This window comes from Felis catus, chromosome B4 (genome assembly GCF_018350175.1).
Source record: "Felis catus isolate Fca126 chromosome B4, F.catus_Fca126_mat1.0, whole genome shotgun sequence".
Lineage (NCBI taxonomy): Eukaryota > Metazoa > Chordata > Mammalia > Carnivora > Felidae > Felis > Felis catus.
In genome coordinates, this window is record NC_058374.1 from 18,439,744 (window position 1) to 18,458,419 (window position 18,676).

The window sequence follows — 18,676 nt, forward strand, 5'->3', positions numbered from 1 at the left end:
AAGACACCAGAAAAATAATTCATATATAATCTAACAATCCTATGATTGAAAGCTTCTCATCAGAAAAACAAACAAAAAAAAGGCCTAATTATATTGGAAGAATGAATTTAAATACTCAAATGGGGGAAGAGGAAAGGACGTACCAACATAGAGTTTTGTATCTACAGAAAACATCCTTCAATAATGAAGACATAGTGAAGACGTTTTTTTAAAGACATTTTTAAATAAATGAACAGCAAGAGATATCAGCATTCATTGTAAAAGATGTTAAAGGACGTGTTTATGGCTAAAAGTTTCAGACTGAAACGAATCTTCAGAAAGGAATGAAGAAAAATAAAAATAATAATTATGTGGGTGAATATACAAGACCACATTTTCTCTTTTCCTAACTTCTTTAAGAGGTATGTGACTTTTCTAAATAAAACATACATATTTTGTAGCTTTTATATTCCAGTGAAGATAAATATGACAAAAATTGCTCAAGGAACAGGAAGTGAGTGGAATTAAAATGTACCAAGGTTTTTAAATTTTGTATGAAGAACAGTTTGAACTCTAGATAGTGATGGTAAAGTATGCACATGCAATCACTCGACCAACACTAAACTGTAAAGAGATACAGATAAAAACCAAATAGAATTAAAATGGAGAAGGAAGAATTAAAATTAAAAACACAGGAGAAATAGAATAATAAAAAACAAATGTGAAAATGTTTTTAAATACAAAAATATAATAAAATGAAAGATAAATCTTTCTATAACATTAATTATATCAAATACAACTAGTCTAATCATACCAATTAAAGTGTAAACATTTCTGATTGGTTAAAAAAAGCATGATACAACTATTTGATAAATATTTTTCTAACCTTTTACTTTCAAACTATCACTGAATTTATATTTGAAACGGTTCTGGGGGTGCCTGGGTGGCTCAGTCAGTAAGTATATGACTTGATTTTGGCTCAGGTCAGAATCTCATGGTTCATGGGATTGAATCCTGCATTGGGCTCTGTTCTGGCAGTGCAGAGCCTGCTTGGGATTCTCTCTCTCCTCTCTCTGCCCATCCCTTCCCCACTCTCTCTCAGAGATTTGTTATGAGAACAAATGAAATAAATAAATAAATAAATAAATAAATAAATAAATAAATAAATAAATAAATTGTCCTGTTACGAATAGTGAATATAATATATACAGAGTATCCAAATTGATATACAAGTTTTGAAACATTACAAATAGTAAAAGGGAAATTGTATTATCACAAAGTAATTATCAAGTTATGTCAGAAATGTGCATGTATAATAGAGTTTCAAAATGCATGAAATAAAATACAAAAGAATTAACATAAAGATAGAAATATTCACAAGTATAGTCATATCACAATCATAATCTCCATCAATCTTATAACTATGAAAAATATTCACTGTGTTAACATGAATACCACAGATATAATCATCGGTCCTTCTCAGTACATCATATCAGGAGTTAGGATATTTATATGTCCCAGTATTCTTGATGTTTACTTTGAACACCTGCTACTAGAACTTTCAGGATAGTTGTTGAATAAAAGGGGTGCTTTTGGACTACATTACCCTATTTCCAGTCTTAGGGTGAAACTATTCAATATTTCACATTTAAATATGACATGACCTGTATGTTTTTCACAGGTCACTTTTTTCAGTTTGAGGGAGCTCCCTTCTATAGCTTGTTTACATCAAGTTTTGCATTAAGAAGTCTTGAATTTTATCAGTGCCTTTTCTGCATCTAGATGAAGACATCATATGATATTTTTTCCTTTTGTGTTAAAGTGATGAATTACATTATTTGATTTTTGAGCAGTAAGTCAAACACTTTCTTGATAAGATGTATTGTTAAAGATTTTGCACATATGTTTGTGGGCGATATTGGTCTCTAAATTTCTCTTCTAGTAGTTGATTGTGTGGCTTTGGTATTGGTATTATACTGGCTTCATAAAGAGAGTTGAGAAGAGTTCTCTTTTCCTTATGTCCTGAGAGTTTCTGTCAGTTGGTACCATTTCATCGTTAAATGTTTGGTAGATTTTACCCATCAAGCCATCTGAAATGAAAGTTGGGCTTGTGGAAAAAGTTTTATTTTGAGTTCAATTTTGTTAATAGAGTGTCATTTAGATTTGTTTTAGTTTTAAGGTGTTTTTACAGGTATTTTTCTCATTTCTTCCAAGTTGTTGATTTTTTAGAATAAATTTATTATTCATAATGGTTTTTCCTTTCTATTATTTAAATATCAATAGGCTTTCTGGTACTGTGCTACCCTTACAATGTTTCTTTAAATATGAGTTTATTTAAAAATAAAAATTTATAAGAAATGAAATAATATTAAGAAACTAAGAAAAAAAGAAAAAAAGAAACTCAGGAGAAAGAGGTACTAGTTTGGAAGGCAAAAAATTCAAATCATAAATGAGAAGTATGTTATTTTTTAAAGTAGACAAATGATAAAACACCAAAGTTTAGTTTTAAAAAGGAAGAAAACATTTAAATAATGTAGTCTTGTTAAAGGGGAATTAATAACCATGTAGGGGAATTAATAACCATGTAGAGACCAATAACTCTGTGAAAGTTTGAAGATGTCAATGAAATAGTTAATTTTCTATGAGAAAAATGACCAAAATTAACTAATGAAGCAGAAAACATCAACAGACTATTAACTATCAAATAAAGTTATCAACAAATGTCCTTCAATTTTGTCTCTCGAGATAGATAGTACTGAGTTCTATCACATTTTAATGACCTGATAATGGCCAAAGAAGCTATTCTAACCATATAAAATGACTAAATTTATTTTATGAAGCTAATATATCACTGATAATGAAGCCTCCAAAAATTAGAAAAGTAAGATAACTATAGTTCAAACTGCCTGTGAATATAAATGTAGAAGAACTTAAAATGTTAGCAAACCAAATTCAGCAACAGAATCATTATATCATACTCTTTGAGGTGATGGTCTTATCCTATTTAAAGGAAGTACTGAAAATATCACAACTGATATGAATGTGAAGGAATGAATGGAAGTATTTTCATTCAAATCAAGGTTATATCAAGAGTACTTACTATTGATGTTATTATTTAATATTCTTGTTCTGGTTCTAGTCAGTATGTAAGGCATAAAATAAAATATAGTAACACTAAATCGTAATAATTTTCTGAAGATATGATTATATATCTCAAAAGCCCAAGAGAATAACATAAAACTATGTAAACATTCCAGCCCTGTATAGTGGCTCCCCCAAACTCATGTCCACCAAAGACCTGTGAACGTGACCTTAGTTGGAAGCAGGGTCTTTGCAGATGTACTGAATTAAAATGAGTTCATGCTAGATTAAAATAAGCCCTGACCCAGTGACTGGCATTTTTTTAAGAGGAAGGAAATTTGGACATAGGCACCCAGAGGGAAGATGGGGGAAGATGGTGTGGGAACACACAGGGAAGAATGCCATGTGATTGGAGGGATGTATGTACAAACCAAGCTAAGGGATGCTCACATTGCTGGTAAGCAAGAAATGCAGAGACAAGGAAGGGCCATCAGGGAGATCATGGTACTGTAGACACATTGATATCAGACTTCTAACCTTAGCAACTTTGAGGGAATAAATCTTGGTTGTTTGAAGCTGCCCTTTTTGTTGTACTTTATTATGCGAGTGCTAAGAAACTAATGCATTCCCTAAGGTCACACGGCCAAGAAGTTACCCCATTTAGAACTAGAAACTAATTTCTCAAATTATGCCTTTTTTTCTTTTTTCTTTTAATAGTATTTGTAAAACTTGTCCTGTGCATCACCACGGTAGCAATCAACATGATATTCTTGGTTCTATTAAACAAATAAGTAAAAAAAAAAGAAAAAAAAAAGTACATAGCCTCCTTAGATAAGTTAAAAATATTTTTTTATATAAAGAAATAGTTTCCATACTGTGGGAATTCTTAGAGTTAGTGTGTTAATAATATACTAGTATGTTTTTAAATCTCCCAAAGAGGGATATAATTTATAGGATTCATCATACTCATTTGACTGCAGAAACTTCTTCCTTTGGATGGCAAATTGGCATCTGCAGGACATTCATATTTAAATATTTATTTATTTATTTATTTTGAGAGAGAGAGAGAGAGAGAGAGAGAGAGAGAGAGAGAGAGAAGGGGAGGGGCAGAGAAAGAGTGAGACAGAGAACCCAAAGCAGGCTCTGTGCTGTCAGCACAGAGCCTGACGTGGGGCTCAAACTCACAAACTGAATCATGAGATTATGACCTGAGCCAAAGCCAGATGTTTAACTGACTGAGCCACCTAGGTGCCCGAGGACATTCATATTTAGATGAACAAAGAATTGATAACTGTGCCATGCTATCTCAAGAAAAATCAAGCCAAAGTGGATAACCGCCATATTTTCATGGCTGCCTACCTATAGACAAAGAAATCCCTTCAAGAATTTCCTCATAGACACATTTTCTTATCCTGTAGTAGTTGTCAATTTTTTTTTTCGTGAAGCCTTCACCCTGGAGTGCTGCATACCACAGTATAAAGGGGAGTAGTAGTACAGGGTTCCATCATGTCATTATTCAACTCATAGCCCTGCTACTTACAGTGTGATACTTTGCTTAGGATCATACTCTGAACTTCAGCTTTCTCATCAAGCAAAAGAAGAATAATGACTATTATATTCAGATTTTGTGGGACTTAAATAAAATAACATAAATAAGGAGAATACTTAGCACCCGACACACATGGTCAATGCACGGTAGCCCCCCTTCCAGTCAGTGTTTTTATCTTCCTAAATGTGCTTTACTTATAGCATATCTCAGTAAATTTATATTAAATCAATAATTGAATAGAATGGTGAGAACTTAATTTTAGGAATTCGCTAGTTGGGTCTTAAAAAGAATTAGGTTATGGTCTTCCAAAATTAAGAATTTTTTTTAATGAAACCGATATTTCATGCTCCTGAAGATAGTGATAGATGGAAGAATGATAGCATTTAGAAAGGTAGAAACTGGTTTGATTGATGATACAGCTGTAGACAAAGGTGGTCATTTTCTTCTTGATGGCACACCTGCCTGGCACTGGCAATAATTGCTCCATGAAATGATAGGAATTGGCATCTTCACGGAAGACTATTTGCTGCTTTCCTCACTTGGCATCCATGGGAAATTGTGGAATATGAAATTATAAGTTATTCCCTCTCACCACAGTGATGTGAAATCCAAACTACTTAGACCTGCTTATTGTATTTTCCCCACTGATAGGTTACAGTTAAACTTTCCAAGGAAACACATCCTCAAAACTATAGTAAATTTCAAAAGAAATACAGAATTTAAATGATAGAGATTCATGTAGCAGCATTTGTATGATTTTAAAAACAGAACAGATCTGTTTTTCAGCAGCACACGTTATTTTTTATACAAGTGGCCTTTCTAGATGCTGGTCCATATGGAAATCTAGTCTTCATGGACTGCTAAATTCTCAAATACAAGGTCAACTGAATTAGTCACTTCATTTTATAATGCTTAAGATAACTATTCAGATTCTAAACATGATGCTGAATATTTTTACCTCCCAGATCTCTGAAAAGATACCTAGGAGAACTTTAGTATTCTGAGCTAACAGACTGTATACAGTCTATTCTCAGAAAGAATAAATTACCGAAATAAGTTTCAAATGTAACTTTATTTTATTTCTTTTTTTAAAATTTATTTATTTATTTTGAGAGGGACAGAGACAGCACAAGTGGGGGAGGGCAGAGGAGAGACAGAGAATCCCAAGCGCATTCCATACCGTCAGCACAGAGCCCGACATGGGGGCTTGAACCCATGAAACTGAGATCATGACATGAGTTGCTCAACCAACTGAGCCACCCAGGTGCCCCTCAAATACAATTTTAAAGTTGAATCAGCAATTGGATTGTAAATGCCATCTTGTTCATTTGGTGACAGAATTATGGCAGAAAATTCTGTATCCTTGAAAATATTAGAAATCAGTGTTAGCCTGGCTGTTAAACCATTTTTAAAAGCACATTAGTCCTTATGCCTTTTAACTTTATTAATTTTTAATTATCTCAAAAACTGAAAATGATATTTTCATTGTTTGTCAAGTGTTTTTTTTTTTCCTGGAAGTTGTGATAAAGTTAACTTTTTAAAATTTTTTTAATGTTTATTTTTGAGAGAGAGAGAGAGAGAGAGGGAGAGAGAGAGACAGAGTGTGAACTGGGGAGGGGCAAAGAGAGAGACACAGAATCCAAAGCAGGTTCCAGGCTCTGAGCTGTCAGCACAGAGCCCAATGTGGGACTTGAACTCATGAAGCGTGAGATCATGACCTGAGTTGAAGTCAGATGCTTAAGTGACTGAGCCACCCAGGTACCCCAAGTTAAGTTTCATGTTAGTGATATTTACACTCCAAAATGGTATTGCAACAATGATAAAGCCCATGTGTTTTAAAATTTTCCACCTTATTAGGTACAAATAACATAGAAGGTATTTTGTGTATTTCATTTATTCTGACCTATGCTAATTGTAAGAATAGGTCCATAAAGACATAATTTTGATGCCTAGCATAATTGGAAATTCTTAAAGAGTTTTTTGTTATAGAAAAGTGTAGGGGGTGCCTGGGTGGCTCAGTCACCTAAGTGATTGACTCTTGATTTTGGCTCATGTTATGATCTCAGGGCCTGTGAGATCAAGCCCAGGGTCTGGCTCTGTGCTGGCAGTGCGGAAGCTGCTTGGGACTTTCTGTCTCCTTCTCTCTCTGTCCCTCTCCCACTTGTGTGCATGCACTCTCTAAATAAATAAACATTAAAAAAAGAGAAGAAAAAGAATAGGGTAGAATCTTTGTCCCAGAATGGCTGTGGCTTCAGCTGGGATGTGCACCTGCTTTCCTTTGGCATGTGCACTTAAGAGCGCAGGTCCCTGAGAGCTTTGTTGCCAGAATCATTTCTAATCTCATTTACGTTAAATTTCTGGAGATTTTTTGGGTACTTGTTCAAATAAGCTTTCTTTTTCAAAAAATTTTATTTTTTAATGTTTATTTATTTCTGAGAGACAGAGCACGAGCAGGGAAGGGGCAGACAGAGAGAGGAAGACACAGAATCTGAAGCAGGCTCCAGGCTCTGAGTTGTCAGCACAGAGCCCAACACCAGGCTCGAACCTGCAAACCCTGAGATCATGACCTGAGCTGAAATTGGATGCTTAACGGGCTGAGCCATCAGGCGCCCCAAATAAGCTTTTTTTTTAAAGAGATAAATCTTTATATAAATACTTATTGATGTGTTACAAATTAGGTTCTTGAGTATTTTTAGTTTTTGGGTACCATCTCACCTATAATTATGGTTTTCAAGATTTTCATTTTCAGTTTAATATTCAGGGAGAACTTAATAAAGAATTACTATTATCAAAGAATTCTAAATAGTTCATTTTATTACGTATGATCAAATGAATCACTCATGGGCTGTATGCTGCATCATGCATATACATTTAAAAATAAAGAACATGAAAAGTATCCTGAATATAATTTTATAAGGTACAAACTCTTAGTAGCAGAATTTTATAAGATACAAACTCTTAGTAGCAGAATGCTCAGTTTTACAACATCTTCACTTACATTATTAGCTTTATAATTTACCAGCAAAATTATAGGAAGATGTTTGTGTAATTCCTATTGTCCAGCTTGGTGTATGATGAACTTGCAACTCATAGCTCTCTTCTCACAAGGCAAAGCCTGAACAGACCGAAAGATCAACAACTCTTATTCAGTCCATAAAAGAGGGGAGGACACAGAGCAAATTGCTGTCCCAAGATCGGAGAGAGGCAAGTGAACACAGGGAGTCACATATTATTAGACCTGGCACTCAGGAGAAGAATCCACTAAAGGAACCCGCACCTGGGTAGGAAAAGGTGAAATGATGCTGATGAAGTTCTGGCATTGCCGTGTGGACAAGCCTGAGCGAAAACCTTCAGGAAACCCCCTTCTAGGGATACCTTATAAGGTGTGGCTCAGTTGGTTGAGCGTCCGACTCTTGATACCAGTTCAGGTCATGATCTCATGGTTTGTGGGATTGAGGCCCATGTCAGGCTCTGTACTGAGCTTGGAGCATGCTGAATATTCTCTCTCCCTCTGCTCCTCTCCCCTGCTCATGCACAGTCTTTCACTCTCTCTCTCAAATATATATACATACATATACATATATATACAAATGTATGTGTGTATATATATATATGTGTATATATGTGTGTGTGTATATATATATGTGTATATATATGTGTGTGTGTGTGTGTGTGTGTGTGTGTGTATATATATATATATATATATATATATATATATATATATATATATATATATGACACAACTCTGTTGTTCCTAACAAGGTCTTCCCTCAGATAATGAAATATCTGAGGTCTTCCCTCAGATAATGAAATTCTAAACTGCCAGGGTATTATCAGAGCCTAACTTACTTTGTGGAAGGGAAATCTCCAGTGCTACACCTTTCTAGTTATACTGTTCCATGTAAGGGGGAGAAAAAAAATCTGAGAAACACTTGTGAATTTCATAGTCCAGAGGTATAGGTTCATTGAAAGACTGAGAACTAATAACAGAATCATAAAATATCCCTTTTCCCCACATTAAAGGGCTATTTAAAGCAGTTTCTTTTACCCAATATATCATGTCCAGCTATTAAGAAAATATCTCAAGGCATATACTGAAAGGCAAAAAACAGACAAAACAAAAAAACTATAATTTGAAGAGACAGAAGAAGCATCAGAAAGAGACATGGCAGGGGTATTGGAATTATCAGACCAGGAATTTAAAACTATATGCTAAGTCCTCTAGTGGATAAAAGAACATGCAATAAAAGGTGGGCAATGTAAACAGAGAGATGGAGATCTTAAGAAAGAATCGGAAAGAAATCCTAGCAATCAAAAACACTGTGACACCATACATGAAAATGAACTCAAAATGGATGAAAGACCTAAATGTGAGACAGGAAACCATCAAAATCCTACAGGAGAAGACCTCTTTGACCTCGGCCACAACAACTTCTTACTTGACATGTCTCTGAAGGCAAGGGAAAAAGAGCAAAAATGAACTGTTGGGACCTCATCAAGATAAAAAGCTTCTGTACAGCAAAGGAAACAATCATCAAAACTAAAAGGCAACCGACTGAATGGGAGAAGGTATTTGCAAATGACATATCACATAAAGGATTAGTATCCAAAATCTATAAAGAACTTACCAAACGCGGGGCGCCTGGGTGGTGCAGTCGGTTAAGCGTCCGACTTCAGCCAGGTCACGATCTCGCGGTCTGTGAGTTCAAGCCCCGCGTCGGGCTCTGGGCTGATGGCTCAGAGCCTGGAGCCTGTTTCCAATTCTGTGTCTCCCTCTCTCTCTGCCCCTCCCCCGTTCATGCTCTGTCTGTCTCTGTCCCCCCAAAAAAATAAACGTTGAAAAAAAATTTTTAAAAAAAAGAACTTACCAAACTCAACACCTGAAAAACAAATAATCCAGTGAAGAAATGGGCAGAAGACATGAGTAGACACTTTTCCGAAGAAGACATCCAGATGGCTAACAGACACATGAAAAGATGCTCAATGTCACTCATTATCAGGGAAATACAAATCAAAGCCATGATGAGATACCACCTCACACCTGTCAGAATGGCTAAAATGATCAACTCAGGAAACAACAAAAGTTGGAGAGGATTTGGAGAAAGGGAAACCCTATTGCACTGTTGGTGGGAATGCCAACTGGTACAGCCACTCTGGAAAACAATATGGAAGTTCCTCATAAAATTAAAAATAGAACTAACCCTACGACCCAGAAATTATACTGCTAGGAATTTATCCAAAGGATACAGAAATGCTGTTTTCAAAGGGCACATGCACCCCAATGTTTATAGCAGTACTATCAACAATAGCCAAATTATGGAAAGAGCCCACATGTCCATTAACTGATGATGAATGGATTAAGATGTGGTCAAAATATACAATGGAATACTACTTGGCAATGAAAAAGAATGAAATCTTTCCATTTGCAGCAACATGGATGGAACTAGAGTGTATTACGCTAAGCGAAATAAGTCAGAGGAAGATAAATATATGATTTTACTCAGATGTGTAATTTAAGAAACAGAAGGTCATAGGGGGAGGGAAGGAAAAACAAGATAAAAACAGAGAGGGAGGCAAACTTCAAGAGACATTTAAATCTAGAGAACAAACTGAGGGCTGCTGGGGCGGGGGAGGCACTGGGTGATGGGCATTAAGGAGGGCACTTGTTGGGATGGGCATTTGGTGTTATATGTAAGTGATGAATCACCGGGCCCTACTCCAGAAGCCAAGTTAACTCTATGTTAACTAACTTGAGAATAAAAAAAAATCATCTGATCCAGTAACAAAAATAAAGAAATAAAATAAAGGGGAAAAAAAAACCCACTGTGACAAAAGTGAGGGATGGCTTTGGTGGGCTTATTAGCCCGGACACGGTGGAAGAATACCTGAGCTAGAGGCCATCACAATAGAAACCTCAAAAACTGAAAAGTGGAGAGAACAAAGACTGAGAACACACAACAGAATATCCAAGGACTTTACAACAAAAGGTGTAATGTGCTTAGTGGGAGTATCACATGGAGAAGAAAGAGAGAAAGGAACAGAAGAAATATTTGAAAGAATAATGACTGAGAATTTCCCCAAATTAATGTTGGGTGCAAAACCACAGATCCAGATGCGCAGAAACCATGAAGCAGGATAAATACCAAAAAAACCCCACAACACCCCCCCCAAATAAAACACAACAGCTACACCTAGGTATATCATTTTCAAGCCACAGAAAATCAAAGTAAAATCCTGAGAGAAGTCCGAAGGATAAGACACTTTAACTATAGAGGAACAAAGGTAAGGATTACACTTGATGTCTCAGAAATTATGCAAGTAAAAAGAAAGAGTGAAATATCTAAGATGTTGTGTGTGTGTGTGGGGCGGGGGGACAACAATAAAAACAAATTACCAACCTAGATTTCCTATTCTGAAATTTTCCTTTGAAAGTGAAGAGTCAACAAAAATTTTCTCAGACAAACACAGACTGAGGGAATTTTTTTTTTTTTTTTTGCCAGAAAACCTTTGTTTTTAGAGGATGGAAAAACAGTATAGATTAGAAACTCAGATTTGCATAAGGGAAAGAAAGCTTTGGAGAGTGAAGGTAAAATAAAAGCTTTTAAGAGTAACCAAGGGTAAATAAAGGTATTACATAATAGTAAAGGAGTCATTCCCCAGGGAGGCATGACAATCCCTAATGTGTATGAACCTGACAATAGAATGTCAAACAACATGAGACAAAAACCTAACGGAATTGCAAGGAGAATCGATGGGCTCACTATTGTAGTTGGAGGTCTCCACCCTCATGTATCAGAAATGGATAGATCCAGCAGGCAGAAAATCAATAAGGTCATAGTCGAACTCAATAATTCTTGCTATCCTGGAAGTGGAAGAAAAGACTTAAGCAATGTTAGTAATGAAATAATTTTAAGAACCTGGGAGATAGTTGCTATTTTGTGCAAATTAACATTTTTAATTTTGCAGCTTATTATCATAAATTCCAATTAATACACTCTTTACCTTTCTGTTGCACAATTTTCTCATCTCTAAAATAAGGATTATGTTTTAAAAACCATTGCAATGATTAATAACTTTTGCTTTAGGCAGCAGTTTCCAAGCCAAGCTGTATTGAGTAGAACAAGAAACTTCCTAAATTCTCTACCAGGGCCCGAGGAGCAAAGATGAGAAGAGAGAAGAAATAAATTACATTGATCAAATAGGTGTTTGGGGGAAGAAATGTGTGTGTAATGCTAAAGTATCTTCTTATTGATTTTGAGACTGGGAACCAGATTTGTAGAGAAATAGACTTGTACAAGCCATGGAAATAGCTTTCTGTAGGAAACTAAAATAGTGTGTGTGTGTGTGTGTGTGTGTGTGTGTGTGTGTGTATGTGGGTGTGTGTGTGTGCACACACATGTGTGTTTGTGCATACATGTGTGTGTACACGTACATTTTTTTTGTAGTCAAAAAGACTTTACTGAGAATTTTGAATTTTTGGGAAGTTTGTTATAAAATATCAGAAGGTTGTAAAGCACATGCCTAAGTAGGATCAAAGATCACTATAAAACTTGTTTCATTATTTATTTAACCAAGCTGGCAACAAGGGATTCCAAACGCAAAAGCATTGGCTTGTCTCGCTGTTAGCAAAACTTTGCTCCTTTTATTTTGCTAAGTTTTAACTGTTTCATGTAATTAAAGAACTGATAAAGACAAAACAGAAACTTTACTTACAGTTTCTTATTAAGAACAGAGAAGTAATCCAAGAAACCTATTTAGCAGAGAGAAAGCCAGATCTCAATTTTATAGCAGTGTACTTTAAAAATTCATTTATTCTGGGGTGCCTGAGTGGCTCAGCTGGTTGAGCATCCCAATCTTGATTTCATCTCAGTTCATGATATCAACGGCATGGGGTTAAGTCCTTTGTTGAGTCCACATTGGGCCCTGCGTTGGGCTTCGCACTGAGTGTGGAGTCTCTCTCTCTCTCTTTCATTCTAATCCTCTTCCCTTCTCTCTCTCTCTAAAATAAAAAAAATAAAATAAAATAAAGTTCATTTATTCCAATTATTGTCCATTCTAACCTTGGATACATTTTTTCCAAAGATTCCCCTTCACAAACGTTTCACAAGTTTCAATTCAGATTTTATTGTAAGCCTTCTCTATTTAAATAACTAGTCTCATTTTAAGACAAAATTACTCTTTCCCCTTAACAAAAATATATTTCATTGCTTATGCCTTTCTTATGCATCTTACTTTCCAAAATACATAGTGCTTCCCTTATCCATTCTGGAATTTTAATTACATTTACCAGAATTTTAACTCTTAGAAACCTTAGTTCCCAATAAAAACTAAGTAGTAAACAATTGTGAGCTGCCCTACTCCTGTGTCTCCCCAAGCCTTTCTGGATAATCAGCTTTTATTCTATCTGAATTTATTCGTTGAATTCATGTTGTACCTGGTGCAAATTGCCAGCAAAAATAACTTAAGATAATGGTTTATTTTGTCTCAGGACATTTTCATGGGTAATTGTTATGAACTTGAGGGTAGATGGGCACCCGGATGGATCAGTTAAGCGTCTGACTTCTGCTCAGGTCATGATGATCTCAAGGTTTGTCAGTTTGAGCCCTGCATTGGGGTTTGTGCTGATAGCCTAGAACCTGCTTCAGATTCTGTGTCTCCCTCTCTCTCTCTCTGCTCTCCCCCTGCTTGCACTCTGTCTCTCTCAAAAATAGGTAGACATTAAAAAAAAATTTAAAAAAAGAACAAGTGGGCTGAAAGGTAAAAAAAGGTTTATAGACTGTTAAATAGCTTTCAAAATCTTTGGTAACCTAAAACTTTGAAGTTTTGCTCAGTTAAATGATAAATTGGGTTGAATTCATTGGATATGTAAGTCTTTTCCAAATAAGATAAAATGCTGAAACATCAATTACTAAACATGGGTTTAAAATAGTCTCTTTTAATGCTAGTGTCAGGATAATATTCTTAGGTATTGAATATTACATGATGTGTCAAGATCACTATAATTTGCATTGTATGTCCTAAAGTCAGCTAATTTCCTTTTTCTCTCTACCATAAATTGGGAAATGTTTTCCAGGTACCTCCAGTGGGCACTGTGATTTTGAATTTGACCTTTGTTCCTGGGAGCAGGAACAGGATGATGACTTTGACTGGAATCTGAAAGCTAGCAGCATCCCTGCTGCAGGCACGGAACCAGCTGCTGATCACACCTTCCGGAACTCCTCCGGTCATTACATCTTTATAAAGAGCTTGTTCCCTCAGCAGCCCATGAGAGCAGCCAGAATCTCAAGCCCAGTCATAAGTAGAAGAAGCAAAAACTGCAAGGTATGGGAAAAAAATGAAGCAAAACAAATACTGTAAGCGGCTGCTGATAGAGCTAATACAGAAAAATGGAATGGCCAGGACCAGGCAAAAGCTGACTTTAAATTTACTCAACCTGGGATATGTATGGGAAGGAGAAAGTGAAGTAAGGAGAAAAGGGAAGCATGGTTAGAACTGTGGGAAGAATTTATCATATCAATCAATTCCATAGATATTCTAATTTCGGAAACCACTGGGAAGCTTCATGGTTATTATCCCTCACTATGGATAGTAGAAAAGTAAAATCAAGTTGCTTCCACTCAAGGAATTTAGTACTTATTGGGCATATGAGAATTCTGTCATCGGAAAATTCAACAACAAGTAGTAGATAGTTACATATTTCCAAGAATGAGTATCAGAAGTAGTTAGAGCTACTATAAAATGGTTGAAGAGTCTTTATGGAAAAGGAAAGGCTAAAATTATCCCTTAAAAAGGGAGAATTTCTGTAGGCAAGAAGAAAAGATGGTTTGGCCACTATCCTATGGAAACTTAAGGAAATCATTTGTACTATTAAAATTATAAATAGGATTGTATGGTTCTTCAGGACAAGCAGCCTCCTATGATGAGTGTGTATTTTCAGGTCCTCTACTTTTTCTTTATTGATTGGTTGTTTTTAATTTCATGAAGGATTTGAGCCAGCTGAGTTAGGAACTATACTTAGCTTTACATACAATGTAAATGAAACCTTAAGAGGTGACTTCTCAAGAATCTTGCTTACAAGAGAATGGTACATGAATAAATGTGCTATTTATTTATATTTACAATGAGAAATGTGATCTCCATAAGATCTGGACACATGTATTCTGACTGGTGTGTTCTCCAGTGTCTGAACACTGAAAGGAAAGCAGATTACGTCTAGAAAGTTGATCAAAGAATTGGGCTGGGAGACAATAATGTGATTTAGTCTTTGTTGTCTTCAAATTATAATATTCTTGTGTACCTGACTCCACAATAGTGAGAGCCCTGCCCCTTGGAAGGAGTTGTTTTTAGCCTTTGCTCAAAGGCTCCCCACATTACCTGCACCCATTACAGATGCTTGCTCCTCTGTTTTGTGCTGATCAGCCTTCTCTTCCTACCATTGTCATGGTCTTAATAGAAGTTAAGTCTTTAGCTTGTATTGGAAGTTTTTCTGTCTCATCTTAAGTTGATTTTATAGTTTAACTCTCGGGGGGGTAAACCTCATTTCTCTTATCTCTACAGGCGCATTTGATAGAATTTTCTGCAAGAGAGTGACATGATCAGATCAGAGTTTTAGAGAGATAACTCAGCAGTCTCGAGCAGATGTAACAAATCATACAGAATAACATTAAACTTTATGTAATTAGTTTGGCCAAAGAAAATGAGTTTTAATCAAATACATTTCTTGTTTGTTTTTGTTGTTTTCCAAATTACTTGGTATTTTCTCAAAAATCAAACCCAAACACACCAGATTTTATATGCCTAGTCTTTATCTATAAATCTCTCTTTCTATACCCGTAGATACTCTGAAATTTGCAAATGTGTTTTAGTCTTAGAAAGCTAATTAAAAATTAAGCATAAACCATATAGAATTTAGCTTAACTTCTCAACTTTTCTATTTAGACTTTGTCTGAAAATGCTGAAAAAGATTTGTTTTTCATACTGTAGCAAATAAGGATTTCATCCATCTCTCTCTTTCCCTGGTCCTGGAACTGTAGTCCCCACTGTTTTAAACATCTGTGTGAGAATAATGAAATATGCCTAGAAGAAATGTCAAAAAATTAATGATGAATGGTTCATTTTATGAATATTTATGATATAGATTGAATACAAAGAAGTGAGGAAAGGTCATGCTGGGAATGATTGTGTCTCTCATATAAAAAATTTGTACATCGGGTAAGCAGAGTGACCTCCTGGATTTTCATGAAAATCCTTTCTGTCGCTTGACCTTGTGGAATACCTTCAAGCAGAAAAAAAAGTCAAATTGAAGATTTTTCTTCCTTTTGAGGGATAGGTAGTGGGAGGGATGAGACAGATTGAGGAGGGAAGAGATGCGGACCTTTGAGTAACTCTGAAATTTCTAGTGAAAGAGCCTCGTCAGAAGAATTTGGTGCTTAGAAGACTTGTATTCCCTCACGGTGCCCTGAAACTAGACTATGTTGTTGTCAAACGTTTTCTATAGAAATGGAGGTGTTTTTATGCTTGTTTGCATGTTAACCAGATGGGATCATTCAACAAATGTCCTCAAAAAGGTAGGGAAGTGTTTACTGTGACATGAAACATAGACCTCAGATTTGTTGTTCAAATCAGACAGAACAAGGCAGAGCACTAGAAAGACCATCTCTGTGGCAGCAGGGGCTCCACATAGCCGTGTGTGATGCCCATCATACCATTTCTTCTGGGGCTGGTTGTTGCTGGTCAAGAGGTTGTCTTTGGGCCCCTTATGTTTCTTACCCAGTCGAGTCACAGAACCCAGATTTCATGGGTCCTCTCCCAGAGCATGTCATAATGGTCACAGAGCTCGTCTCGTGTTGGAAAGGTCTATCAACAGAAGAAACAATTTTGGATCCTAGATGAACACCATCAACTAGGAGATCTGAGTAGAGTCACTTGCACATGGCTTGCCTATGTTAAATTGATGCTTTTTGAAGTATGCATTGCATATATTATTTAATCATATACTTTACCCTTTAAGCACATTCATTTTTTTCTTTCTCTAGAGAATAACATCGCTGACTGCTAGTGGTCAGAAATGTCTTTTTCCTGTGTGGAGATCACTCACCTTTGCTGTGTTCCCTCATTCATACAAATGACAAGACAAAAGCTTTAAAATGCTCTGAGTTCTTATTGTTTCTAACCGGCACTGTTTTTTTCTCCTAGAATTTCTCCCTGAATTTTTCCTTCAGTGTAACTGTTAGTAAAAATCTGGTGAACTCCACCTTTGAAACACTGAAATGTTAATCCTTGGAAATATTTCTGTTAATTTTTCTTGGGGGGAAGTGCCCCAGGTTGCTATCCTAGATCATGTTCCTAGCATTTCAACTAAATTTGGATAGCTGCTGTTTGGTGGTTTTGTGGTATATGGTGGAGCCCTAAAGATCTTGTGGAACTAAGAAATGTGTTCCAAGTACAAGAATGTATTAGAATAAGCAACAGAATACTCTACTCTTTCAAAGAAAATGATTTAAGATTTATGAGACTGGAAATGTTCTTCTTTATTCCCTGCTATTGCTTAATCATGAAAAGTCTTTAAATGATGGATCAATTTTTAATGATATTTTATTCCTTTGACAGTGGAGTTTAAGAGTTTATTGAGGAATTATGCATTTAGAAGTCAGAGAAAGAAAATAAAGTCTGCTCATTTTTTCTCACCTAAATTTCTATTTGATTCTGACTACACTGTCTCCCATGTATTATAGCTTAGGATTTAAGGTGGGCCTAACCTCACTCAGTATTAGAGTACTCACAGAACATTAGGATATGCAGATCTCGTGTTCCTTTGACTCTGTTAATGACGGAGAGAACAATATGATATACTTGAAAGTAAAATGGAATCAATTGTACTGTTTATATATAATATTCCTGTTTTTGGTTACAGATAATTTTTCATTATCACATGTATGGAAATGGCATTGGGGCACTCACCTTGAGCCAGGTGTCCATCTCAAACCAAACGAAGGTCCTACTTAACCTCACTGTAGAACAGGGCAATTTCTGGCAGCGGAAAGAAATCTCACTGTCTGGCGATGAGGACTTCCAACTCAAATTTGAAGGTCGAGTTGGGGAAGGACACCATGGTGATATTGCCCTGGATGACATTGTGCTTACAAAGAGTTGTCTGCCATCCCATTGGTCCATGAAAGAAGAACCAGCAGCACCTCTCCCAACAGGTACATTTTAAGTTGTGACTGTTTGGTATTTTCACAGAATAGAAGGTGGGAAGGAAGGAAAGAAATGGAAAAGAAATGATATAAACACCTAGTGATTCGTTGCTTTCATAAAGAACAAAATCTTTCTGAATCTAACAAAAAAAATCTTTCAAGCTCAGACTCATCACACTGTCTTCCAGGCTTTCTCCAAGCCTCAGTATGTTGACCAGTGTCTGAGTTCTCTGTTGAGTCAGCTGCGTCTTAGATCCGTGAAATAAGAGAAATCTCCTTTGTTTGTTGTACGGTTCAGAATTCAATCCTTAACAAATATCAATTTACTCAAAATATAAGAACATCAAGAACAGAGTTATTCGATTTTAATTGGGCATTACTATGGATGGACCTTTTACTTTATCCTTTTTAGACCAGTGGACATTGCGATTTGAATGGTTGAGTTTACATATTTAAATAGTTTAGGGGATTGAATATGCTCCTAAAGTCTTTTAAACTAAAATATCTTGTGGTAATTTGCTTAAAGAATTATATTAAAATGTTGAGTCGGTAGATATTCAATATACACATATACACAATATGCACATATAGTGACAGCATTGTAAGCAGTGGAAATAACAAGCACCATTAATCCATATGATATATTAGAGGGATGGAATGAAAACAAATATGGTATATATATTAAAATGACAAGACAGCAAATTTTGTCAATTGATATGACATATTAATATTTAAACCATTAGTTTCGTGTAGATACCAAAAGTGCCACTCCTTTGGTATATAAATTTTATCTCTTATAATTGGTAAAAAGACAATAGTGCTTTAAAAAGAATGAATGTTTGTTCTGGCTTTTAGCATGGCAGATGAAATA

General features: G+C 35.7%; 1 protein-coding gene across 1 annotated transcript in view; it reads left to right on the top strand.

Annotated features, from left to right (window-relative positions):
- The window catches only part of MALRD1 (MAM and LDL receptor class A domain containing 1), a 768,730-nt gene that overhangs the window by 334,650 nt on the left and 415,404 nt on the right, over positions 1 to 18,676 (top strand). The window contains exons 26-27 of the mRNA XM_045062650.1: positions 13,683 to 13,930; positions 17,523 to 17,814. Coding sequence (XP_044918585.1) covers positions 13,683 to 13,930; positions 17,523 to 17,814 — 540 coding nt within the window. The remainder of the gene's footprint in view (positions 1 to 13,682; positions 13,931 to 17,522; positions 17,815 to 18,676) is intronic.